This window comes from Hyla sarda, chromosome 7, assembly GCF_029499605.1.
Source record: "Hyla sarda isolate aHylSar1 chromosome 7, aHylSar1.hap1, whole genome shotgun sequence".
Classification (NCBI taxonomy): Eukaryota; Metazoa; Chordata; class Amphibia; order Anura; family Hylidae; genus Hyla; species Hyla sarda.
The window spans coordinates 107247848-107275734 of NC_079195.1; the positions used below are offsets into that span (position 1 = coordinate 107247848).

Here is a 27887-nt window from a genome sequence, read left to right on the forward strand (position 1 = left end):
AGCCATTTTGGGGGGAAATGTACGTTGTGGTAGGTGGTGCTGTGTTCTGGATTACATACATGCTAGCTGTGATTCCTGCTACTTTATTCTAGTTTCCTTCATTCTGTACTTTTGATTATGTATCCCTTTTTGACCTTGTGTTCTGAGGAATTTTTTGCCCTATATTACTTTGGTACATGTAAACTTGGGAACATCGCTATTGTAACTATTCCAGCCTTGTGCTGTCTGTGTTTATTATATATCCATTACTAGTACTGCCATTCATCTGTATCTGTCTACTCTCCTGCCAATTAGATGACCCAGTAACTGTATAGATCTCGACCGTATATACTTTTTATGTTGTTGTAATATGCCAAGCTTATGCCAAATTGCATTTTGTGTATAAAATACCTCATAGTGTTTGCAGTCAAAAGGCACCATGTAGGTCTGCTGATGTGCTTGTTTGAGGCGTCAATGAATGAATGATTTTTGCTAATTCTTTTTGTTTTTGAAGGATTTGATTAAAGATTTGAAGTCTGAACTAAGTGGCAATGTTGAAGAACTCATCCTCGCACTCTTCATGCCTCCAACTTATTATGATGCTTGGAGTGTGTACAATGCCATGAAGGTAACTTTATTACTGCTTTAAGAACCATGCACTTGTGAAAGCCCTTCCTTTTGGGCAGTTCCTATGTCACACTGTGCATGGCAGAACTTACAGGAAATATTCCGATGTGATAAAGACTGTGCATGTGGGTCTTATCGGACTTCACACACATTGATCCTCTTCCAGCCAGTCTTTGGGTCTGTTGTGTCCACCTCTGCTTAATTTAGGCATTCAGCCAGGGTAACATTGGGGGAGGGGGCAGCATAGTAGATAGGTCTTTGTACTTATATTTATACCATAATCTGAAAATTTTTGCCTTTACAGTATACTTCTTGATTTATGGTTTTGTGTTAAAAATTTTTGGTGGTTTCCTGTTATTCCTATATTCTATAATGCAGTTTTATAATGCAGATTTAAAGCATTTCAGTGACTATCATTTGCTTAATCCTAGTGGGCATCATGGCTACAGCCAGGCCTGGAAAACGTATATTCTAATAACTTCATTGTGTTTCTGTATCATGTAGCCTGTGCACTTGTATATTCCTGCAGTATTTTCCTGTGTGTTCAGCTCTCTGAGTCATTTAATGCTATCAATAAATTCAAATTTCTCCATCTTTTAGGGTGCGGGAACAAAAGAAGGTGTACTTATTGAGATCTTGTGCTCCAGGACGAACAGTGAAATCAGGAACATTGTTGCATGTTACAAGTCAGAGTTTGGGCGAGACATTGAGAAGGATATCCGATCTGATACCTCTGGACATTTTGAGAGGCTTCTTGTGTCAATGTGCCAGGTGGGCTGACTAACTCTTAATGCTTTGCTAAAACAAGATAATGTATTAAATCTGTGTATATTGGCTTGCTGAGATTGCTGTATGTTAACTCATTCTCTACCTTTCATGCAATATATATTTATTTACCGTAACTCATATTTTTTTTTTTTTTTTTAACAAATCTTTTACCTTTCTTCAGGGGAATCGTGATGAAAGTCAAAATGTGAACATGCAGCAAGTTGAGCAAGATGCCCAGCGTCTTTACCAAGCTGGTGAAGGAAAACTGGGAACCGATGAGTCTTCCTTTAACTTAGTGCTGGCCAGTCGCAGCTTCCCACATTTGAAAGCTTTATCAGAAGCATATGCCAGAGTAAGTACTGTAAATTCCTGTATTTATTTGTGGAAATGCATATTATGTCTGACTATGGGTGAGAAAGTAGGAAATCCTCATGTTAAATCAGATGAAATTCATACTATAGGTATTGTGCCTTAATTAGACCCAGATCACACCTGGTACATTTGCCACATAGAAACTGTGTAATACATAGAATGTAAAGTGAAAATGTGAATTTTCTGTCCTTTGTGAAACACTACAGAAATGTAGGTGCACTACTGTGGTAGATGTATACAATGACATTGGCTATCCCTCAACACTGATGTTAAAATTGAGACATTCGCCAGTGTATCCTTATATGGAGGACACACCAGAGCCCGCACACCAACACCAAGGTTTCTCAAATGGCACGGGACCTAACACTAACCTACCTGTGCGTGAAAAGCAAAAACCAGGGGCCAGTGGGCAATTACAGCAGCACTAGGCCGACATGCAGCCTACTCCCAGTTACCTCCAGCGTGACTGAGGACACATACAATGGGAGGAGGGAGAGAGGCTACAAGCCCCACCCAAGTTGGCTGATATAGGTGCATGGTCTCACAGGTGCAACCTTAATGCTGCCTGGAAAATGTTCAAGGCGCATTAACATATGGAGTTTACACACCTCCAAGTATACATTTTTAACCCCTTAAGGACCAGGCCATTTTACACCTTAGGACCGGAGCGTTTTTTGCACATCTGACCACTGTCACTTTAAACATTAACTCTGGAATGCTTTTAGTTATCATTCTGATTCCGAGATTGTTTTTTCGTGACATATTCTACTTTATGTTATTGGTAAAATTTTGTCGATACTTGCATCGTTTCTTAGTGAAAAATTCCAAAATTTGCTGAAAAAATTGAAAATTTGGCATTTTTCTAACTTTGAAGCTCTCTGCTTGTAAGGAAAATGGATATTCCAAATAAAAAAATTTTTTTTGCACAAATACAATATGTCTACTTTATGTTTGCATCATAAAATTGACGTGTTTTTACTTTTGGAAGACACCAGAGGGCTTCAAAGTTAAGCAGCAATTTTCCAATTTTTCACAAAATTTTCAAACTCACAATTTTTCAGGGACCAGTTCAGGTTTGAAGTGGATTTGAAGGGTCTTCATATTAGAAATACCCCACAAATGACCCCATTATAAAAACTGCACCCCCCAAAGTAGTCAAAATGACATTCAGTCAGCGTTTTAACCCTTTAGGTGTTTCACAGGAATAGCAGCAAAGGGAAGGAGAAAATTCACCATCTTCATTTTTTACACTCGCATGTTCTTGTAGACCCAATTTTTGAATTTTTACAAGGGGTAAAAGGAGAAAATTTATACTTATATTTGTAGCCCAATTTCTCTCGAGTAAGGACATACCTCATATGTCCATGTAAAGTGTTCGGCGGGCGCAGTAGAGGACTCAGAAGCGAAGGAGCGACAAGGGGATTTTGGAGAGTATGTTTTTCTGAAATGGTTTTTGGGGGGCATGTTGCATTTAGGAAGCCCCTATGGTACCAGAACAGCAAAAAATCCCCACATGGCATACCATTTTGGAAACTAGACCCCTTGGGGAACGTAACAAGGGGTAAAGTGAACCTTAATACCCCACAGGTGTTTCACGACTTTTGCATATGTAAAAAAATATATATATTTTTTCACTAAAATGTGTTTCCCCCCAAATTTCACATTTTTGCAAGGGTTAATAGCAGAAAATACCCCCCAAAATTTGTAACCCCATCTCTTCTGAGTATGGAGGCACCCCATAAGTGGATCTGAAGTGCACTACGGGCGAACTACAATGCTCAGAAGAGAAGGAGTCATATTTGGCTTTTGGAGAGCAAATTTTGGTCGGGGGTCATGTCGCATTTAGGAAGCCCCTATGGTGCCACAACAGCAAAAAAAAACCTCACATGGCATACCATTTTGGAAACTAGACCCCTTGAGGAACGTAACAAGGGGTACAGTGAGCATTTACCCCCCCACTGGTGTCTGTCAGATCTTTGGAACAGTGGGCTGTACAAAATTTTTAATTTGCACAGCCCACTCTTCCAAAGATATGTCAGACACCTGTGGGGTGTAAATTCTCACTGCACCCCTCATTACATTCCGTGAAGGGTGTAGTTTCCGAAATGGGGTCACGCGTTTTTTTTTTTTTTTGCGTTTGTCAAAACCGCTGTAACAATCAGCCACCCCTGTGCAAATCACCTCAAATACTGGCAATATCCGGCAATACTGGGAGTTGTTGTTTTGCAACAGCTGGAGGCTCCATTTTGGAAACAGTGGCGTACCAGACGTTTTTCATTTTTATTGGGGAGGGGAGGGGGGCTGTGTAGGGGTATGTGTATATGTAGTGTTTTCTTTTACTTTTTATTTTATTTTATTTTGTGTTAGTGTTTTTAGGGGACAGTCACACGGGCGGGAGATTACAGCGAGTTCCCGCTGCGAGTTTGAGCTGCCGCGCAAAATTTGCTACATCGCAAACTTGCAGCCTGATACTCACTGTAAGCCCCCTGCCCATGTGAATGTACCCTGTACATTCACAGGGGGGGGGGGGGGGGGGGACCTCCAGCTGTTACAAAACCACAACTCCCAGCATGCACAGTCCATCAGTGCATGCTGGTAGTTAGAGTTTTGCAACAGCTGGAGGCACACGGTTGGGAAACACTGAGTTAGGAAACAGACAATGTTTCCCAACCAGTGTGCCTCCTGTTGTTGCAAAACCACAACTCCCAGCATTCTCAGGCATGCTGGGAGTAGTAGTTCGGCAACATCTTTAGAGCCAGATGTTGCCGAACTACAACTCCCAGCATGCTGGGAGTTGTAGTTTTGCAACATCTGGAGGACTACAGTTTGCAGGTTCCCAATCTGTGCCCTTCCAGATGTTGCAGAACTACAACTCCCAGCATGCCTGGACAGTAAGGGCATGCTGAGGATGTGTAGTTTTGCAACATCTGGAAGGGCACAGTGGTCTCCAAACTGTGGACCTCCAGATGTTGCAAAACTGCAACTCCCAGCATGCCCAGACGCCAAGGGCTGTCTGGGCATGCTGGGAGTTGTAGTATACAGGGTCCCATTACAGCAATGCATGTCGCTTTACAGCGACGTGCATTACTGTAAAGGGTCCGACCGCAGCTGAAGATCAACTCACCTGTCGCCGCCGCCGCCATCTTCCTCGCCGGGATCCGGGTCTTCAGGGACGAGGTAAGTACCGGGGCCGGTCCCCAGCACTCCCCCGTCCCCCGCCGCGTCCTCCGGTCTTCCTCCCGTCATCTCCGGACTTCAGGGGGCCGGGCAGGACGGGAGGAAGTAACCGCCCCCCCTCCTGCGATTGGTCGGTTAGTAAACCGACGGATCGCAGGGGATCGGAGGAGGTGGCAGGCTTGCCACCTCGCTCCGATACTTCAGCATGGTCCTGGCTGTCTGTGACAGCCGGGATCATGCGAAATTACCGGGCGGTCGGGTCCCAGAGACCCGATCAGCCCGGTATCGCCGCAGATCGCAAGGGCGATTTCCCTTGCGATTTGCGGCGATCGCCGACATGGGGGGGCCTACATGGCCCCCCTCGGCGTTTGCCCTGGATGCCTGTTGAAGGATTTCAGCAGGCATCCAGTTCCGATCTCTGCCCAGCGAGCGGCAGAGATCGGAAATACAACAGGACATTCTCTAACGTCCTTGGGCATTAAAGCCCAGGTAGTGGGGACGTTAGAGAAAGTCCTATGTCCTTAACAGGTTAAACAACAACAATAAACGTGGTCTCAAATGGCTGGAGGTGCTCAACCCCAAATGCAGTTGTGCATTTATACTGGGGGAGCAGATGCTGCCCTTGTAGTCCATTGCTAGGGGCGATCCCCAGCATAAAAATGCATACAATGGAGGATGCCTGCAGTGGACTACAAGTGCCACAATAGAATCCTACACCAGATAAACGGTGTGGATGTGTAACAATTAGAATACAATACAGAAATTTAGGTCCACTACTGTGGTAGATGTATACAATGGTTGTTACACATCCACACCGTTTATCTGGTGTAGGATTCTATTGTGGCACTTGTAGTCCGCTGGAGGCATCCTCCATTGTATGAATTTTTATGCTGGGGATCGCCCCTAGCAACGGACTACAAGGGCAGGATCTGCTCCCCCAGTATAAATGCACAACTGCATTTGGGGTTGAGCACCTCCAGCCATTTGAGACCACGTTTTTTGTCTTTGTGAAACACTGCAATTTTGCTATACTACAGTGGCGTTCCCAGGCAGAACAACTTATAAAGTTCTGCAATTTAGAATTTGCAAGTACGGCACTAAATGTATAAAGTGCACATCTGGCCAGTCTAACACTTCCCCTTTATTATAAAATGAATGCTAAATGGAATCCACTATTTAAACATGTTAATAGACATTACGTAATGGATCTTTAGTACTTTGTTTTTATTGAGCTACTTGCTTTTTTGTCTCTTACAGATTTCAAAGCGTGACTTAATAAGTGTCATAGGAAGAGAGTTCTCTGGACATATAGAGGATGGATTAAAGGCAGTTTGTAAGTAAAAACAGATGTATTTGGAGAATCTGTGCGACTCGTTGTCTTTGAACTTGCCAAATCAACAGATTATTTGCTCAGATTAGGGTATTCAAAAGCATCATATTACACCAATATGTATTACTTACTTATTGTAGGAAATAGACATGTGCACAACCAAAAATTTTGTTTCTTTTATTTTCGGATAAAAAACTTTTCGGTTCTGTTAAACCTTCGGGATACAGTAATTCGTTTTATTCTATTTTCGGATGCATTCCTAATTTTTTTTTTTTTTCGATTCCATTCGGAAACTGTATGGCTTTCGGATCTATTAGTTTATACATGTCGGTAGTTTTATTTTCGTTTTCGTTATTCGTTTTTAGGTTTATTGGAGATGGAGATTCCTTTGTTTTTTATAAAATTTCGTAGGGTACCTTTAAAAAAACTAAAATAAAATTCAGTAGTGAAAGAAAAAATTGTACCTAACGAAATTTATCTTTTTTTAGAACACATTTTTTATTAATTTTTAAACAGGGATCAATTTATGCAGGCAGGTAGGGCACTAAAAATGTAGCCGACAATAATAAAAATGTAGTGTGTGTGTTTTTCACTTTATTTTTTTTTAAATTTTTTAGGTAGTACTACTACTACTCCCAACATGGAACAAACTGTTCCATGATGGTGGTAGTAGTAGTAGTACCTGTACTAATACACAGTTCGCCCGTTGCGATCCTCCTGTATAATGTATAGATGCGGACAGCCCCTCTTCTATGGTCCCCTGCACTGCCGTATATATACACCTATTCATATTTCCGGCAGAGCTGTGATTGGCCAGATGGTTCCAGCCAATCACAACTTTGTGGGAAATATGAATATGTGTGTATATATACGTCAGTGAAGGGGACCAGAGAAGAACGGCCACCGCATTTATACAGGACGATCACAGCGGGTGTCAGGAGTAACCTCCACTGTGCTCTTTTGCAGGTACTACTACTCCCAACATGGAACACACACTTTTCCATGCTGGGAGCTGTAGTACCTGCATTAATAGACAGATCACAGCAGGTGACAGAAGTTACACTCGCTGCGATCTGTCTATTAATGCAGGTACTACAGCTCCCAGCATGGAGAAGAGTGTGTTCCATGTTGGGAGTAGTAGTACCTGCAGGTAAGAACAAATCACAGCGGGTATCACTACTGACACCCGCTGTGATCGTCCTGTCTATAGCAGAGATGCAGATCGGCTGTATACAGTGCTCTCATCTCTGCTCTGTATTCCGGCCACTCATTCATTCATATTTCCCTCAGAGCGGTGATTGGCTGCAACCATCCGGCCAATCACAACTCTGGATGGAAAATATGAATGAGTGACGTGAATTAGTTGTATGGGGATGCTTCGGTCTTTTGCAGCGCTGGAGACCTTCCTTTTGGAGCCCACTCTGCTTTACCAGATCTATATTTAGTTCAAATCAAATTGAGAGAAGTGCTGGAGTTTTGTTTCATTGTAACAAGCTGTTTGCAGATACATTTGTGCACAATGAGGAACGCGATCCCTGTTTGCGGATGCACTTGTGTATACTGGGGATCGCACGATGTTCCAGGGAGACCCCATCGGAATGTATCTGAACCGGAGCGGTCTTCTCTTTTTTCAGACTTTAAGAGATCGCGATCCCCAGTATACACAAGTGTATCCACAGACAAGGATCGCGTTCCTCATTGCAGACATGTGGAGTGGCTGTATACAGCACTCACATCTCTGCTCTACGCCGGCCACTCACTCATTCATATTTCCCTCAGAGCTGTGATTGGCTGCAACCATCCGACCAATCACCATTCTGGGCGGAAAATATGAATGAGTGATGTTCTATTCACATCACTGGCCGGAGTATAGTGCAGAGATGTGAGCGCTGTATAGAGCCGTTCCTCTTCTCTGCTATATTATGGACGATCGCATCGGGTGTCACGACTAACACCCGGGGCAATATGTCTATTAGTATAGGTACTACTACTCCCAGCATGGAACAGTCTGTTCCATGCTGGGAGTAGTAGTACTACCTAAAAAAAATGTAAAAAAGAGAAAGTTAAACACACACACTTTATTAAATGGTCCCTTGCTTCAAAATGAAAACAAATTTTGTTTTAACAAAAATAACATTTGTTTTTCACAATTTCGTAGGCCTGTACAATTTGTGTTAAGAATTCGGATTCATTCGGATGTAAATATTTCGTACATTCGGATCAATCCGAATGAATGAAATATTAACTATTCGGACGAAAAGAATTGTCTGAAACGAATTGCACATGTCTAGTAGGAACTACCAGTTTTAGTAAGTGGGTTTTTATCTTTAGCGTATCCCTGCTGTTGATGTCATCTCTCCACTTCCTGTTAAAGGAGAAGTATAATGGAAGAAGACTTATCTCCTATCTGAAGGATAGGGGATAAGTTTTAGATCGCAGGGGTCAGAGAGCTGTAAAACTTATCCCCCCTATCCTTTGGATAGGGGATACATTTATTTTTTTTATTTTTATTTTTTCTCCATGATACTACTACTTTTTATGTGTTGTATTGTACTGTACAGTTGTTTCCTGTCATTCTGTTGTCTAAAAAAAACTAACTGTACACACTTAACAAGGGTGCTGTTGGTTTGACTAAAGTTCATGTAATGAAAAAGATAACTGCACACCAAGCTTATCGTCCAAAAATTTTTTTTTATTAAACTAGTTTATAAAGTATATATCCATGCGGTTTTTAATATTTTTCATATTGTACAATCAAGAAGAAGACATTAGGACATAATTCATTTGGTCACAGGGACCTCTTTCAACAGGTATCAATATGTCAAAGAGAAAAAAGGAAAATTGGCAAATAGTTCTCTATCACAAAGGGATGATCCACTGAGATAAGTTCATTCATTCAAATAATATTCTTTATTCCAAAGTATTAAAAACCAAATGGTAAAAAAAACTGTGCTGGTAAAAAAAAAAAAAAAAAAAAAAATTCAATGCCTACATGTTTTAGTGCACCCTTAGTTCTGGTTGACTATTTAAATAAGATGTGAACCTTGTTCAGATAGTCAGCCAGGACAAAGGGTGCAGTCACACCTGAAACATGTAGGCATTGAAGTCTGTTTTTGCACGTTTTTTTTTTTTTTGCTGTTTTGGTTTATATTATTTTGGAATAAAGATTACAATTTTAATGAACTTACCTTGCGGGATAATCCCCGTTTTGTGATATGTTCTGAAGTTCTTGTGGAAACTGGATCCGTGCTCTAAGGTCTTTTCAACTTTGCCATAGGTGAGCTGTTTTTTCCCTTCATTTTTTTTTTTTTTTTTTTTTCTTTTTCCCCTCTCCATTATTTTATAATAATTCTCTATAGCCTGTATGTTCAGGACATCTCTTGTCAGGAGCCACTATTGTACAATATGAAATTATTCACAACCGCATGGATATATACATTAATAACTAATTGAAATATTTATCATATTTTTTTTTTTTATACAAGTTTTGGTGTGTGTCTCTTCTGTTCCACTGTATACTGTGGGACAATTTATTCTAGCATTCAGTGGCCTATACACTAAAATCTGTGTATGAACCTATTAACTGACTGCAAATGCCGTGACCAATAGGGTCTAAAATTGTGCTGCCCTATATCATTTTTTTAAAGTGTTCCTATTTAGTGCTGTAAAAAATGATTTCTGAATCTGTTTTACAGTGCAGTGTGCTATAAACCGTCCAGCCTATTTTGCTGAGAGACTTTATAAGGCCATGCATGGAGCGGGCACCAAAGACTCAACCTTGATCAGGGTCATTGCAACACGCAGTGAGGTAAGTTTTTGCTTTATGCTTATTAGAATGTGTATGCAAATACTTAGATTGCACACCTAGTATGTAATTATATAATAATTTGAAAGAAAATGTATATATAAATATATAGGTTTGTGTATATATTGCAAACATATGTATACACATATACATACACATATATATGTGTGTGTGTGTGTGTGTGTATATTATATTATATTATATTATAATGTGTGTGTGTGTGTGTGTATATATAATAGTTTCTTCATTGGATGTTATTGTCAAAGGTGTTTCTAAGGCCTTAAAAGATCCAGGGCACAGGATCATAATTGTGCAGTTGCTGGCTTAAGTAATACCTCACACTTTTCTAATGCAGCCATATAGGCAAGTTTAAAGCGTTACTATTATTTCTACAAACGTTTAACATGTTCCCCAGATGTGTCAAAAGTTTAGATTGCATTGGGTTTCAGTCCTGAGATCAATTGCAGTTGTAAGTTTTATGGCCAGGTGAAGTGTGTGGCAGCACGCTTCACTGTTTTTTGTGCTCCATAGTCTTTAATGTCTGATCACCCTATCAATTGCATTGGGCGGCTGGCTGGGGAGTGAAGCACGTACAATGCGGCTATAACCTTCCAGTCGGTCTTAGGACTAAGAGCCAGTGCAAACTAAACTTTACCATGTCTGCAGAACAGTTTTGTGGAAAAGACAGTAACACTTAAACTATATACTGTGGCAGCTTGTGGCTATGATTAGATGCACTAAAAAAAAGAACTATAAATATGCTTTTGACAAAGATATCTAAAACATAAACAATACTACCATACCTGTGTATTTTGTAAAAGTAGACAGCAGTCACATTGTGAAAATGATACCCATATTTTTACACTAATTGGCACTAGGTAAAAAGTGTATGTATGTATGTGTGTGTGTGTGTGTGTGTGTGTGTGTGTGTAATATGCCTCGTCCCTATGTGTACGTTTACATTTCACAAGTGAACCAGACAAAGACCAGAAACAAGGGCTGCATTGGGATATCGAGCTCTAGTCCTTGTATTCTGGCTGCTGCAAATGTTTAAAGAGTACCTGCCACCATGTTGATCAGCTATGTTTAGCTTCTTGCTCATTCCCCCTCTTGATTACTTGTCCACCAATGTATTTCTTTGTTCATTTTGTCCATTAGTCTTGCTGTTTTTCTCATTTACTTCTTGCTCACTGCCTGTAAGTGTTGGTCGGCTGGAGGGGGCATTACCCGTCAGGCATGACGTCATCTGAAGCCTGCAGGGTAAGACTTCCGCCCTTCCCTGTTCTATGCTGTGCTAGGGAGCGCGCATAGAACAGGGAGCCAATCACAGCAGGCAGGCTGTGATTCCCCTCCTCTTTGTTATGCACAGCATGAGGCATACAGAGGGGAGCGTGATTGCAGCTGTCCTGCCTGCCGTGCACAGCAGTGAATCAAGAAACCATCAGTAAGATGGTTAGTGTAATAAGGATAAAACTCACTCTGTCCTAGGACCATCAGCGCTGCAGTGAGCGCTGATGGTCTGCTAACGTTGCTTCTCAGGGGGGCGGGGACAAGAGGCAGTGACTACTATACCCTGTGCATGGCATTCACAGTGCTAGCTCCCACCTGCCTGATAGGCAGGCAGGGAGAGAGAGCTGTGCAGGGCCACGCCGCTGTCCCGCCCCACCCGCACTTCCAGACTTTGGACTTCCGAAGCCTGTGCGGAGAGTGCCGGTGTGAGGTGCAGAACAGCGCCCTATGCATTTTTACGTTTGCTCCTCCCCTCAGCTGTCTGGAGATTTCCGAACATACAGGGAGGGGAGGGGGGGGGGGGGGCTAGGCAGAGATGGGCAGGACGCAGGAGGAAAACGTAGATTCTCGCAGCCCCGCTCCTGGACATAGAGTTTGACAGCTGTGAAAATCTATGTCCAGAGGGCTGTGATAATCCCTCTCCTGCCGAGGGAGGTGCACAGCCCAGTGGACTTAGATTTGAAGAATCGCTTAGTCACACAACCACAAGTACAGATTTTTACAGCCCCGCTCCTGGACGTACATTTTCACAGCTGTCAAAATCTCCTTCTAGGAGCGGGGCTGTAAAAATCTGTTATCCTCCTGAGGTAGGGGCAAGGAGCAGTGTAGAACGGAGTCCTGCCCATCTCTGATGACCCCCCCCCCCCCTTGCTGTATGTTCGGAAGTCTCTGGACAGCTGAGGGAAGGGGCCGATGTAAAAGTACACTGTGCAGTTCTGCACCTCACACTGGCAGACATAGAAGAGAGACCCCTAGTTGTCAAAATTTAAATTTTTTTTAACTGAAGATAAATTACAACGATTAATTAACTCCGGGACAATATATTTAAAAGTTTTATTTGATGACAGGTACTCTTCAAAGGGGTTTTTTCCGGAATGTGTTCCCACATGTGCTCAGGGAGGTGAAGTTAAAAAAACACACACTTGCCTTCCTTTCCTTTGTGCTGCTGGTGGAACTCTAGTGCCTGCAGTAGTAAGAGCTGTAGTCTAACTATATAGCTTGTCTAGATTCCGACCTTACATTGTTTTACATCTTGTCTTTTCAGATTGATCTTGTGCAGATAAAACAAGCCTTTGTACAGATGTACCAAAAGAGCCTTTCCTCCATGATCGCAGGTGACACGAGTGGAGACTACAGAAAAATGCTGCTTGCTATTACTGGTCAATAGGGTCCATCCTATGAATGCATTGTTGTGGGGTGTGTGTCCACATGGGTTCTGAAGGTGTCTGTACATGAGATTTGATTTGTGTCTCTTTGTTACCTGACAAGCATTTATAAAATCACTTCTCCTGGGAAGCAAGACACGTTTTAGGCATTTTTAGTACCTGTACCATCAATATAAATATTACACTTTGTACTTCAGAATGTCAATGATATTATATACTCTGCATATAGCATGAATAAATAAGTAATCTTTTTTGTTTTCTACCTACACTTGCTGTGTTTTGTCTTAATTTCTGTATAATAGCCCCAATCACCCAAAGAGAAGACACAATCATTCCCATATATTTCTCTTCGCTTTTACAATTTTTGCTTTTGGCCTAAAAAAACAGCAATTCCAAAACAGAAATGTCAGAGTTCTGACCTCAAACCTATGGAGATGCTGTTGCATGCAAGGTATCCCAAAAATCGACTGATAACTGATATGCATTTGCAGAGTGGAATGGTATAAATTCCTCTTTAGCTTTGCCAAATGATCTTTGCAGCTATAGAAAACACTTGGTGTAATGGATTGCTGTCAAATAGGCATCTACAGGTTATTAATTTTAAGAGCTCGCTTTCTCTATTGGCTCCATTGGGGGACACAGACCATGGGTTTATGCTGCGGTCTCTAGGAGGCTTGACACTATGGCAACCAAAAAAGTCTGCTCCTCCCAGCAGGATATACCCGCCTCCAGGCCCTGAGGTAATCCGTTTCAGCTTAGTGTCTGAGGTAGACACTGGTCTGGAGTTCTCCAGACCAGGTCTCATATTTTTCATTTTCCTAGTTAGGGAATATTAGTTCTTTTATTCCTTTTTCTTTCCGTTTTCAGGTGGGGACTCGGGAACTGCGGTTCACTGTTTCCCCATTGTGAGAGGTGGCAGGCATCTTGGATTTACTGTTAACCCCCTGTCGCCAACGGTCAGCGCTTAGGGTTGTACCTCATGGGTCCGGGTCCCCCTACTTCCCTGTTTGCCTCTTTTTGAGCTTGGCTTGCTGCAGGTGATAATGCTGACTGAAGACTACATTCTGAAGACTTCATAGGGAAACCTTCATGAGGTAAGTTCTTCAGCATGAGGTGAGTATTCCCCCCCCCCCCCCCCCCTTTTTTTTTTCTTTTTTTTTTCTTTCTATCAGGTGGCAGATTTTCAACCTCTGGAGACCCCCAGTATTTAGCCCACTATTACATTAGGTCAGGCCAGCAGGGGTTTTCCCTCCTTTTGTCTGCTTGGGGGTCCCTTTCTTTATTATAAGGCTGGGGGACAGCCGTGGTCGTTACTTTGGTTTTGTGCTCTGGGCGCTTCTTCTGCCCGGCCGCACATAGCGCTCTATCATGTCTCTTTATCGGCAGTGGAGGCTGCCGGAGGGACTTAGCCCGCTCCTTTCCCCTCTATCGGGGCTGGGAGCGGGCGCCATTATCACCTCAGCTGCATTTTCTCGGCGGGCCGGGACACATTAGCACCGCCCACCCGGCCCGTCAGTGTTTCTCTGAGCGGGAACTTGTTCCCACGGCCACACGTTCTTTCTTCGGCAGCGGAGGCCGCTCGCCCGCTCCTTTCCCCATTAGTTCGCATATGCGGTGCATGTGCACTGGGGGCCGGGAGCAGGCGCCATTATTACTCAGCTACATTTACTTCAGCGGGCTGGGGCGCATTTGCTCCGCCCACCGGCCCGTCGGCGCTTCTCTGTGCGGGGGCTAGTTATCTATTGGTGCTGTGCGCACGCAGAGGGGAGTTTTCAGGGCCATTCAACAGCGCCCTTGATTTAGTACGATCCCCTCTTGCCATTTTTTTTTTTTTTTTACACTTGTCCTAGCTGTTCCTCCCTCGAACAGATGTCTAGGTCCCTGGTTTCCTTTTACACTCTAAGGGTTGTAACACGAAATTACTGGTTCTGTTAACCCACTTGTTCTGCCTGCATCACTGCTCCCCCAGAACCCCCTGTTATTTCTATTCAGGATGCCCTCCCAGACCCTGTGGGTTTGGCCATCCTTCCGGTCTGGGTATTCCCCAACTTATCTCAGGTCTCCCGTTATTGGGTGACTGCCTTGAAGAGGTCCTCCCTACACGGAGGGTCCCGTTCTCCCCCTGTTCTGATGCTCTCACAGCATCATCCGGATGTTTCGTCTGTCTCATCCCCTGAGTCTTGGGCAGGCACGGGAGCTCCCCTCACAGGCATTTCCCCGTTGCTCCAGCTTGTAGCTCACGTCACTCTTCTAGTGGACGCTCCCTTGGTCGCTGCTCTGGCTCTCCAGACCCACGTATTAGGTCAATCTCTCCCTCTTCCAGGGCCGCCTCCCGCGTTCACCTTCATCTGGAGAACTTGTGGATGAGGTTTTCCGATTCGGACCGCATGGAGATGCCTGATGTGGTGTACTCATTGGTTTCGGCAATAAAAGACACCTTCTATCTAAAGGACCCAGGAACTTCGGACGTGGCTCCAGAAGTCTCCTTTCTTCGTGCCCGACCGGCACCCAAGACTTTCAGCTCTCATGCTGAATTTTACACTGCTACCCTGCTGGTATCCGTCTGGAAGCAACCTGACAAGAAGTTTCAGGACACAAAGAAGGTTCAAGCGCGGTATCCCTTCGCCGTGGACCTCCTCTCCAACTGTGGATTCGCTGGTCTTCCATCTCTCTAAGGCGACTACCCGGCCGTTGGCTGATGCGGCTTCCTTTAAAGGATCCAGCGGACATGAAGATGGAGACTTTGGCAAACTTTGCCTTTGAGACAGCAGGTTCTTCCTGCTTTTGCTTCTGCCTGGGTGTCAAAAGACCTTTCAGTATGGTCTCCCAACTCCGCCAGGGTAGTGTTCAAGATCCTTCCGGAGGATTTATTGAATTTAGCTCTCCGATGCTCCTCGACTGGAGATTTTCTTGTTCTGCTTCCATGCGCAGCCTCTGTGCTGCCTTTGCCACAAGCTACCTGGTAGCCACCATGTGGCTTAAAGCATGGAATACTGACACCACCTTCAGGAGGTGAGGCGACGGGCAGAAAAGAGTTCTCTTTTTTACCTCTGGATAAGGCTCATAGAACCGCTTTCCGTCCGAAGTCATCCGTCTTCCGGTTCTGCGGACCTTTGGTACCAACAAAGGGTCCAGCCAGGCGCCTTCACGGGAAGGGGGCTTCCTCCTTCTGGACCCGGCCCTCCCGGAGGTCGGTTATCCGTTCCGGCCGTTTGGCGGCCCCATCAGGCAACCGCAGGCCTTCCTTGGCCTGAAGGGTCGCCCCCACCCACCGACCTTTCTCGGGTGGTTGGTCGCCTCTCACTCTTCCAGGATGCCTGGACCACGCACATTCAGGATCCCTGGGTCAGGGATGTGGTAGTCAACTGATACAGGATCAAATTTGCTTCCCTTCCATGGGATTGCCTTTTTCTTTCCTGGACCCTCCGGTTCCCATCTCTAGCGAAGGCAGTTCAGAGCGCGCTCCAGCTCCTTTTTGTCCAGGGAGTAATTGTCCGGTTCCTTCAGGGGAACGTTTTTGAGGTTTATTCCAACCTCTTTGTGGTCCCCAAGAAGGTGTTTATGTTTGCCCAATCTTGGTTCTCGAGTATCTCAGCCTGCATTTACTGCTTTTCCATCCAGAATGGAGTCTCTCCGTTCGGTGCTGGCATCCGTGGTTCTAGGGAAGTTTTCTTCCTAGGTGGACATCAAGGATGCCTGCCTCCATACCTCATTGTTTCCCGGTCTTCAGCGGTACCCCCGCCTTGCAGTTCCGGACGGTCATTTTTCATTGTGGCTCTCCATTTTGGTCTGTCCACCTCTCCGTGGGCACTTGGCGCCTGTGATATACGTAAAAAGGGCTAACAGTTGTTTCCGTAATTCCTTACTGGATGACCTCCTGATCAGAGCTCCAGCCAGGGCCCGGATCCTGGAGAGTCTTAGTCTCAACCTTCAGACCTTATCTCACTTCGGTTGGATGGTCAATCGTGACAAGTCCAAACGCTCTCCTGGAGCTCCAGTTCAACACGGCCTCTGCCCGCTTTTGTCTCTGCCGAGCAATTGGCTGACTCTCTTATCTAGAGTCCCATGACTTAGGCACCCTGCTCCAGTTTCCATTCGCTTTTACATAGATGTCCTGGCACGGTTGGTGGCGGCCGTGGTCGCCGTGCCATTTGCCCAGTTTCATCACCGACCTCTTCAACTGGTGATTTTCTTCTGGTGGGACAAGTCTCCATTGTCTCTCGAACGCAAGATCGTTCTTCCTCAACAGTCTTGTCGGTCCCTTTTATGGTGGCTTCATCCCGTCCCCCCTGCTCTTTCAGGGGCACTCCTTCCTGCCCCTCCCTGCCAGTCTGTTGGGCTGGGGAGGTATTTTCAGGGGCTGGCTGGTCTGGGCCTTGGTCCCCCTAGAGCCCTTTTCCCCTTCAACATGTTGGGGCCTAGGGCAATTCTTTCCTTGCTTGTTTCTTGGGAAATTCCCTTCTGGGCGGAACTCGGGTTTCCGGCCATCTTTGCTATCTTCATTCCGGCCGTTCCTGGGCTGTGGTCTTCCAAGGCGAGTGGTCCCCACATCCGGGGGTGTTTACAGTGATCTGCAACCCCTGGGGCGCTCCTGGCGTGGACCACTGCTTGTCCTGCCTCAACCGAAGCGTTCCTCTTTTGTGACCCAGCCTGGCCCCGGCGGGCATGGTATGTCGTCGTGGTCAGGTTCCTGCACGACTCAAGGCTGCGCCTTCCCTATTTACGGTCTCTGCCTTTGCTGGCGTGGCGGTTGAGACAGCGGTTCTGAGGACCCGCGGCTTCTCTTCTTAAGTGGTTCGCACCATGCTGAGGGCTCACAGGCCTTCCTCTGCAAGATTTACCTGGCGGTCTTCTTTTCGTTTGTGTGAAACTCAAACCTTGAAACCTTGTTTCTCCGGTCGTAGTTTTCCCTTCCGACCCCTTTCCAGTCGGGGCTGGCCCAAGGGTTGGCTTTTCAGCTACCTTAATGGAAAAGGGACGAACCTTTGACCCTTCTTTTTTCAACATCCCCTGGCGTTCAATTATCATGTCCGAACTTGGTTCAGGGAGTGGCACACCTTGTCCCCTTCTTTCCCTTGGGACTTACAAAAGGGGGCGCCTTGCAGAGCACCTAAGACCAAGAGTACTTCTCAGGGACTTTTCGCCTCCTTCCCCGGAAGGTGGCGTTCCTTTATTGCTCTTACCTCTCTTCGGAGGGTGTCAGAACTGGCAGCTCTCTCAAGTTGTTTTCCGTCCAGGTCTGTCCTTTTTTTTACCTGAGATAGTTTTGACTTTTTCATCTCAACGAGGAGACCGTCTTACCGTCCTTTTTGTCCGATCCCTTCTCGTCCCTGGAAGCGTTTCTTTTTTTTTTTTCCACAACCTGGTTGTGGTGAGGGCTGTTCAGACTTATCTCGGTCTCTTTCCTTTTGGCAGTGTGGCTCCCTGTTTTCGTTTCTCTGGAAGGTCGTCGTACAGGACAACCTGCTTCTGCGGCCACCATTTTTTTTCGATGGATCCGGTCTGCTATTCGGGAGCTTACTGCTGCAAGAGGAAGATCCCAGATCTACTCTGGGCTGTAAGATGTTGCAGGAGGCGGTGGGCCTGTCTGATTCCTTACCCACCCAAGGGATGGCTTTGGTACATCCCATGGTCTGTGTCCCCCAATGGAGCCGATAGAGAAAAGGAGATTTTTTTTTTATGCTTACCGTAAAATCTTTCTCGAAGGATCCATTGGGGACACAGCTCCAACCCTTTTTTCTGGTGTTCCTATTTCAGTTATCTGTCCGAGGGTGTGTTCAGTTGCTTTTCTTCTAATTGCTCAGACAGTTTGTGGTTTTTTCTTGACCTGTCGGTCTTCTCCTATTGCTCTGGGACTAAAACTGATTACCTCAGGGCCTGGAGGCGGGTATATCCTGCTGGGAGGAGCCGACTTTTTTGGTTGCCATAGTGTCAAGCCTCCTAGAGACAGCAGCATAAACCCATGGTCTCTGTCCCCAAATGGATCCTTCGAGAAAGAGAGATTTTACGGTAAGCATAAAATCTTTTTTTTTTTTTTTTTCTCTGCACTGTGGATGCTTACAGTTGCATTCATTTCTTATTGAACAAACTGAGTAATGTTGTCTTACCTTACCACATCTTTTGGACAGCTTGCCAACAAGCGGGTCACTAACCAGATGCAATCCATCATAGAGCTGTTAATTTTTTTTTTTTTCAGAAACAAAATGACATTAGATTGCTGTTAGCAGGTTTCTGCACCAGTCCCTCTGCTGTTTGCAGAACACCTAATGATATATTGTTGCTGTCACACTTTTTATCATAATTTGTGCAAAATTGAGGAGTGAATATAACTGTGTAACTATATATTAAACAGAATTAATTTTTTCTGATAATATATTTCCCAAGACTTGTAATATGAGATGTGCCTGACACCCACTTCTCTTTGGTGATTTCTATAGGCAGTTAGCTGGGCTGCATGTAAATTAGGTAAATTGCCAATAAGTCTAAAATGTATAAATAGATAATGCTCCAGTTTTACAGGGACAGGCACATTTCTATGGCCATCACTTGAGTCCCTGGACCATGCCCACTACCAGAAACTCTCTAGCAGTGGGCATGATGTACAGGTAGTTATTTGGTTGGCACTAGTGTCACCAGCATCACATTCCTGTGGCAAATCCACCTACCCACTAGAAAAAAAGCAGCCATGTGTCTTACCCACTAGCAGTGGGTGCAGGATATGGGTGGTCACATGACCAAGGCTGCAGCGGGCGCTTTAAATCAATGCACTGCAGTGGATTTTGCAGTGCCATAGGCCGCCGCCGCCGCTACCACCCGCTTCTCTCCCCTACGTGTCAGGGTGGTCCGGGTCATCCATCCATCCATCCATCCATCCATCCATCCTTCCTTCCTTCCTGTAGTGTCCGGCGGCATTCTGGGTGGAGGGTGCACCGGTCCGGGCTGTCCTTCTTCTCCAGGGGTCATCGTCTCCACTCCGGGCAGGCTCCGGCCTAGTATGCTGCATAGACGCCGCTACGCAGTGACGCCCGACGCACCTGACGTCATGGCGTAGCGGCGTCTATGCAGCGTACTAGGCCGGAGCCTGCCCGGAGTGGAGAAGAGGACCCCCGGAGAAGGACAGCCTGTACCGGTGCACCCTCCACCCGGAATGGCGCCGGACACTACAGGAAGGAAGGAAGGATGGATGGCCCGGACCACCCCCATTACTACGGTGGGGGGTGGGTTGGGGGGCGGTTGCGGTGCGGCGGGTCGGGATTATCGGCAAGGTAATTGCTGATACCGATAATGCCCAAAATCGTGATTATCGGCCATAACGATAATCGGTCGATCCCGACTGAATATATATGGGAGAGTTTGAAGTGAATCTGTGTGATTGGAAAGTGAGTGTAGTGTGGGGAAGATATGACAAAATTAGTATATGTGAACATGGATCATAATGATAAGTACATGCACAGCAAATGTGAAAGTAAATGGAATCCCTACAAATGTGATTGAAACACTACAAAAGTTTCTCCCACCAGCTTCAGGAAGAATACCCCTGCTAGTGTGGATTATGTTTATTTTATACCTAGCACAAAGGGAGCATTTACAAAGCAACTCCCACATACATCGTCCAAAGCCACGCCCATACATACAGTCAGCAGTAGGTTACAAAGCTATTATTCACCCTACAGAAGATATGACACACCTCCATGTGCCATCAATAACCTCCACATCTGCAGCTATGGTGCCCACTTGACAACACATGAATCTACATCATATCGCACAATATACAATCTACATCATATCGCACAATATGATCTACATCATATCGTACAACTTAATATTTCCGACACAATGTTAAAAAGTCAGATGACTGCAGCACTGGTATTAAGTGGTGTCCCTTACAGCATGGCTATTGTCAACTGCTGAAGTCACCACACAATGTTCCAGTTTTTTTTTTTTTTTTTTTTTTTTTTTTTTTTTTTTTTACAGGACACCAGCAACTTCCAAAATGCATCAGCAGTAGCTATTTTATACCACCTACAGTGCCCCACCTGTAGGAAGGCAGTCCAATACACTGTACTCACTCCCCCGGATTCCTGAAAAGGGGACTGGATAAATATGATGGTGAGAGAGGCTTACAGCCAGAGAGGGAAGGGGAGAGTGAGTCCATTCGGCCTTGACTGCTAATGAATTAAAATATTCTCAATGTTGGAGTTTGTAGGGGAACTGGGCAGGCATTGGTAGCGGAAAAAAGAGTAGTCAGGAGGAGAAAGTAACAAGTAAATAAATATGCCCAGGGCAGTTCTAAATTGAACAACCTACAAATCAGACGTCTGTTATTTTTCACGGGAATTAATGTTTTTGTGCACTATTTTGGGGTATGTTCACACATCACTGTTTTCATTGTTCTCCTATAATGCAAATATCAAAAAAAGAATAACAGTGGTGCCAGATTCGGACTCAGGAGGACCCCAAAACAGGCAGGGGGAGAGAAGCGGCGGCGGTCTCTGGCCCTGCAAACGCCGCTGCAGTTCATTGATTTAAAGCGCCCGCTTTATTCATTGATCTGCAGCAGCTTCTGCGGGACCGGGGGGGGGGGAGAAATGGCCGATAACTTATACCGGAATATTGATATAAGTTATCGGCCTCAAAGTTCACGATTAACGGTATCGGCCCTAAAAAATCTATATCGATCGATCCCTAGTGTAAATAAAAAAAAAAACACGTCAACAAGCTAGATCCAAATTCCATATATATTCATAAACTGTCATTGTTTAATTACAGATGAGAACTAGCACTGTATTTTACACTGTAGAAATCCATACATTAAATACTATTAAAGGAGTGCTCCATTCCTAAACAAATTACTCTCTATCCACAGAATAGGGGATAAGTGTCTGGTTGCAAGGGGTTCTGCCACTTGGACCCACCACAATCTCCTGCCCAGCACCCCAGTAATACGCATGCATGGAGCGATCTCCGTGCCAGATTACTGGCAACCACAGTTCGAAGCTGTGGCTGACAAGCGGCGTATCTCTATGGGAGATCTGGAGATCACTCCAATACCGGCCACTATTGATGCTTTGGTCAATAACGACTGGAGAAACGTTTAATGGCTGTAAAATAAAACATCAGCTCATCACCACCAAAACTCCCAAGAGCATGGATCCACTATGCCTCGGGAGGTAAGTTGAAGGGCAAGCGCTGATATCTCCATTGTGTGTGTTGCTAAAGGGGTTATCAAGGATTAAAAAAACAAACAAAGCTGATTTCTTTAAGGAGAATCTGTCACCCTGTTCACGTGCACTAAACCCAATATACTGGGTTTTAGTGCAGATGAACAGCTTTACAAAGAGGGGTCACTTACTTCAATCCATCTGTATTTGTTAATTTCTAATGACTATTTATTTGTTCTCCCTTAGTACAGTAGCACAGATGGGGTATTTCACCCCCGGGAACTGGCAGGACCGGTGGGATTTTATTGAAGAATAAATTAATGAATGAAAGACACTCACCTAATCCCCCATAAACAGGAGAGATCACCCTCAGTCCTTGTATAGTAACAAGAATACAGTAAAAAAAAAAAAAAATTACAGAAAAAAATATTTGAATAAAAAAAAAATTAATAATGGAATAAATAAAATAACTCAGGGAGGGAAATTTGTGTGCTACTGTTAGAACGTTACCTTACATCCTAACCGGTAGCACAGATTGGGATACGGCAAGCAGAATACCCTATGAGGGAGGGCTCTCATGCCTGGCAGCAGATAATACTGTCCGCCCAAAATAGGAGTAATCTGCAACTCTACTGTCAAGTCTGTAGTGGGTGATGAACGTAGAGAGTGAACTCCACAAAGCAGATTTGCAAATCTGTTCCAAAGGAACGAAACTCCTTTTTTTGCAAAGGAGGTGGATACAGACCTGGTTGAGTCAGCTCTTACGGACTCAGGTGGCTCAAGATTCTGAGAAAAACAATTGTTCTTACCTGTAATTTTGATTTCCTTGAGTCCTGAGGCAGCACACACAGATGGGATATTTCATCCCCCAGACTCCACCCTCGGACCGTCCACATAGCAAGATAATCAAGAAATAAGCATAGTTAATTGCTGACCTGATAAGAACCCTCTCCTACAGATCACACGTGTATTAAAATAGAGATGAATTACAGAAAAACTAGTATTGGGAGGGTATTTTTGTGCTGCCTTAGGACTCAAGGAAATCAAAATTACAGGTAAGAACAATTTTGTTTTTCCTATTTGTCCTAAGGCAGCACACACAGATGGGATCTAAAATAGAAATCCATAGGGAGGGTAAATCTTAAAGGACAATAGCTAAAGGGCAATAGAATCAAAAGCTGAATTCTAAGCCTATACTCAAGAATTTCACAGGATAACAGTGTGGACCAGGAGGCTGCATTACAGACTCAAAAATTTGGCCCTCTTTGCTGGTCAGGAGGAAGTTGAACCGGCAGAACAATCTGAAGAATCTTGAAAAAGAAAAATTCCCTTTTTTGCTCAAATTCAAGAGATGGAAGAAAACTAACTCCACCTCAGATCTATGAGCGTCAATCTCTTCTGACCGGGTAGGACAAAAAGTTTACTCTAGTCAATGCTTTGTTTAGGACAAGACAAGAGCCTCCTAACATCCAATGAGGATTATTCGTCTACTGTTCTGCAATAGGAGCCTTCAGGTACAGTACAGGGTCTAGTCCAAGAACTTCACCCTCTGGCAGCGGCCTGGGATATATGAAGGAAGGCGACCATTTCTTCTCTCCTTCTGGTAGATCCTTTTCAGAACAAATACAATTTTCTCATCACTTTATGGAATCTTATGAACACACCTGGTGACTTCACATTCTGTAGTCATTGTATGACAGATGGTTCTTCAACAGAGGAATATAATTCCTAATAGAGGCTTAAAGATTCAAGTGTAGCTGAATTTCCTAAGCAAGGGATTAACCATGAAGGGATTTTTTGAGAATCAATCTACAGCAAATCGTGGTGCAGAGGAAGCTTGCAGAAATTCTCTCTCAAATACACAATGGTTTGAAAAACCAGACAGGATGACCATCACAATGAATTCAGTGGAGATCTCTTGTAAGATTTCTTAACGAGGAACATTGGTGGAAAACGATTTCACTAGGGCTGCTTTCACACTATAAAATTCATCCGTTTTAAAGATCCGTTTGATGTTCCGTTATGAAAACCCTGAAAATCGTCCATTAAACATCCGTTAGAAAATCCCATTATAGTCTATGGGATTTTTACATTACCCGTTTTAATCCGTTAGGAATAACGGACGTTATTTTGTGACGGAAGATAGTAACGGGAGAAATAGTGCATGCACTATTTCTTCCGTTCATTCTCCCGTCACAAAATAATGCCGTTATTAATAATGGACTAAAACGGATAATGGAAAAATCCCATAGACTATAATGGGATTTTCTAACGGACGTATGGGATTTTCTAACGGACGTTTAATGGCCGATTTTCAGGGTTTTCATAACGGAACATGAAACGGATCTTTAAAACTGATGAATTTTATAGTGTGAAAGCAGCCTAACAGAGAACATCTCGCCCTGGTTGATCGGCATCCTGCGGAGGTGCAACCTCTCCAATACCCTGTTGAACTCAGGCACCAGACTATTTCCGGATCTTCTAGATTCTATAATCTACTAGAAATAAGACGTTCAATTCACACTTTGATGGTATAGTCTCTTCTGTCACATAAGATCTTCCAATATGTAGCGTTAAGATTCTAGGATAAACTTTTCTGAATCATAATATACTTGTAGTATGGACTGGTTTTTGGTCTCTTGCATGGATCAGGACTTGATTTCTTTGATACGGTCAAACTGCTACAAAGTCAGCCACATCTTCAGTGATGAATGTATACCATTTAAGAGATGAAGATAGCCTGCTGAATATTACCGCCTTTCTACATGCCAGAAGGAAAACTAACAAACGGACCTGAGGTGCCCTTGCTGGAGATCTCTGACTGGCTTTGTCTAAAACACAATCTATGTAGCCGAAGGGAGATGGTGAATGTCTCTTCAGTAGAATAGACACTCAATCTGCAATCTTCAAATGAGAGACTTGGAAGCCGATGGTTTGGATTATTCTGTTGTTAAAAGTAAAGAATTAAACGCTGAACTTTCTGGTTAAGGAAGAATGACTGCTTGTAAACAGCCATACTTAGATACATCACCACATGAACGATCTGGAAACCGATCTGCTACCACCACAGTAGACACTACATAAGATCTTTGGGACCAGAGACAAGACAAGGAAGAGCTTGGACTTATGGAGATGAGCACCACTTAGACAACAAACCTGATCCTTGGGTTTAGGTGACAGATCTTATAGAAACCATTTCAACTTCTTCCTCCAAGTCTGGACCTGGACAAACACAGAAGACTACTAAATCTTTTAGTACAGTAAAGTCTAACATAGAAGATAGTCACATCTTTTTATCATGTTGACTGCCATGTGCCAAACTAGAAGCTGTAGCCTTATCTGATTATGTACAAAATCATCTGCCTGATGTTAATCATACCCATGGAAATGTAACTACTTTAGTTTGATGCCTATAATGTAGTGACATATTTCTGGCACATACTACATGCCAAGAATTAGACCTGTGTATTCTTACACAGAGGCTCCATCTGAAGGGCCTGATATCTGTAAAAGAAACATACATATTAGTACATTATAGTGATGACAACCACAGAACCACCAGAGCAAAAGGCGGTATAACAGAAACATTAGAGCAGAACATATTGGTGCCAGGTCCAACTACAAAAATAAGAGATCCTGCATCAGGACCCCATACACAAAGATGCAGGGTCAACAAACATCGCTTCAACGTGAAAATGGGTTTCCTTTAACATAGCCTGTCGAGACACTGTAGCCAGGTCCACCAGGGGATCACAAAACCATTTACGGTTACCCCTATAGACATTGCTCCACTAAACAAATCAAACCGATTCGAGGTCCTTAAAAAACTAGAGGTGTTCTGGATTTATAAATGCCACTCGTTACAACCCCTTGGGTTGAATGAAATCTCAGAGACTATATTAGTTTGACAATTTAGTAAAATACCAGTTGGCCATCGCTGTTATATCTTGCTGCTATTATTGTTATCTACACCATCACTGCTAAAAATTGCTGCCATCTCTTTAAATGGCTAATATCTGTTGCTGCCATAATGTTTCATCATTGCTTAATAATTGATGCTATCCCTTTAAACGGTCAATAGTTGCTGCTATCATACTGGTTTTTATATATATATATATATATATATATATATATATATATATATATATAAAATTATTGCTGCTATTATACTGTTTCATATACATATATATTCTTATAGTCATCTTTATTGGTATGGTCCAATTTATATTCCCGTCCAGTTGAAATACTTTTTATAATGTGACACACTTCACTAACCAGTCTTTTGTATTACCTGGTAATCATGTCCTTTTCCATACATTAATTATTCCACTCTAATATATTCCACTCCAACCTACCCTGCTGTTTTGACATATGTGTCTCCCCCCCCCCCCCCCCCCCCCCCCCCGCAATAGTACTGGGGAACTACTATTAGAAACATGCTGCCGACAGGCATCTCCTAAGAAGGCATACACGCCCCCTGCAAGCTGCACTACAGCTGTATAGCGCTCCCTCAGCAATACATATCACTGCTGGGTTAGATGATGCCGCTCTGACAGGCATTGTCTATCACAGACACGCCCCCTTGCTAGCTACACTACAGCTCTGTAGCGCTCCCTTAACATAACACAGCACCACCATATCAGAAGACCAGCGCTGACAGACGGCTTCTGATCATGCAGGAACAACAGGCACGCCCCCTACCAGCTTCGATACTGTTCTGTAGCGCTTCTGTGTTATATATTGGATCGCAAGCAGCGATCTAAGCCTCTGTCTGATTAAGCTGCTTTTGCAACAGCATAGATCGCGTTCCGCGATCTCTCTCCACACTCTTCAAACAGTTCTATCCATACCCCTCGCGCTGCTTGCAGTCCTGACATACGAGGACTCACGCAAGCAGCGGAGAGTACAGAAATTACGTGGGCACTCTTTCCATACATAATAGATCTTTCAAACTTATGTTAAAGACATACACACAGATATAATGTGATTTTATTATAAAGGTTACAAGTTTTAATCACTATTTGTACACCTTATCGTGGTTTTAAATAATACTATATTATTTAAAGGTTTTATGTATTTAAGATATGCTTTGTGAATACCAAAATGGACTTGACCTTTACCAGACTACTGGAAGGAAACTTTAGTGTCTCACGTGTCTTTTACCTGTAAGCACCTTACCTGAGGAAGGGTCCCTTTTGGACCAGAAACATGTTGTTTTTAGTGCAATAAAATATACTTTGGACCTGGAAACGTGTCCTACTGCTTATATCAGAGACCAGCGCCCAGGAGAGCTCAACTTTAACATTTGAATTGTTCCTTTACCGGACCAGGGAAGCTATACCCGGAGGAGCTGAGGCTGCAGGCTCCAAACTGCTATTTTGATGCCTTCTTAGGTGTTGTGCTCTTAGCTCAACACCATCTGGTAAGTGGGTTTTCACCTACCTCTTGCCAACTGTCCTAAACATACTTCACCAGGGGCGTGTATTTCTCTTTTTTTCTTTTTCCTTCTCTATACACAATGAAGTGACTCCACAAGACAGTATACAGGATATATACACAATGGAAGAGACCCCATATGACAGTATACAGGGTATATACACAATGGAAGCAACAGATTTATGTAGTCTATATGGCCAAGAACATGTATGCACAATCCCTACAGGCTTTAAACAACTAATGACTGACAACAGAGTAATAATCTGTATATCTAAATACTACAAGCTTCACCCAAGTATATAGCAGACAACAGGAGCAAAAGCTTGAATTTTCAAAGCACTACAGGTTCTATGCAGACTACAAGGCTGACAACAGGAAACAGCTTGCATTCACAGGCACTATAGGCTTAATCAGGGCCACATTAAGGCTGCCTGGAAAACGGAGCACTTCATTATGATGCCCCCCCGACAGTTCCCCCACATAAGGTGCAGTATAATTCCCCCACATTAGGTTGTAGTTCCTCCAGATTAGGTGCAGTATAAGTCCCCGCACATTAG

The 27887-nt window shown here is 43.9% G+C and overlaps 1 protein-coding gene and 1 long non-coding RNA gene across 5 annotated transcripts in view; one reads left to right on the forward strand and one right to left on the reverse strand.

The window, feature by feature from the left end:
• Positions 1 to 12999, forward strand: part of ANXA7 (annexin A7) — a 47917-nt gene extending 34918 nt beyond the window's left edge. For both annotated transcript variants that reach the window (XM_056530342.1, XM_056530343.1), the window contains 6 exons: positions 494 to 607; positions 1207 to 1377; positions 1556 to 1726; positions 6181 to 6256; positions 9949 to 10061; positions 12613 to 12999. In XM_056530342.1, coding sequence (XP_056386317.1) covers positions 494 to 607; positions 1207 to 1377; positions 1556 to 1726; positions 6181 to 6256; positions 9949 to 10061; positions 12613 to 12735 — 768 coding nt within the window. In that variant the 3' untranslated portion in view covers positions 12736 to 12999. The remainder of the gene's footprint in view (positions 1 to 493; positions 608 to 1206; positions 1378 to 1555; positions 1727 to 6180; positions 6257 to 9948; positions 10062 to 12612) is intronic.
• Positions 6264 to 27887, reverse strand: part of LOC130282284 (uncharacterized) — a 69213-nt gene continuing 47589 nt past the window's right edge. The window contains exons 6-7 of one of the 3 annotated variants that reach the window (XR_008846319.1): positions 18841 to 18906; positions 6264 to 6680 (exon numbers count right to left, since the gene is read on the reverse strand). This is a non-coding gene — a long non-coding RNA (uncharacterized LOC130282284). Of the gene's footprint in view, positions 6681 to 12382; positions 12532 to 18840; positions 18907 to 24277; positions 25117 to 27887 lie in introns of those variants that run through there. The other 2 variants (XR_008846320.1, XR_008846321.1) reach the window with 2 other exon arrangements.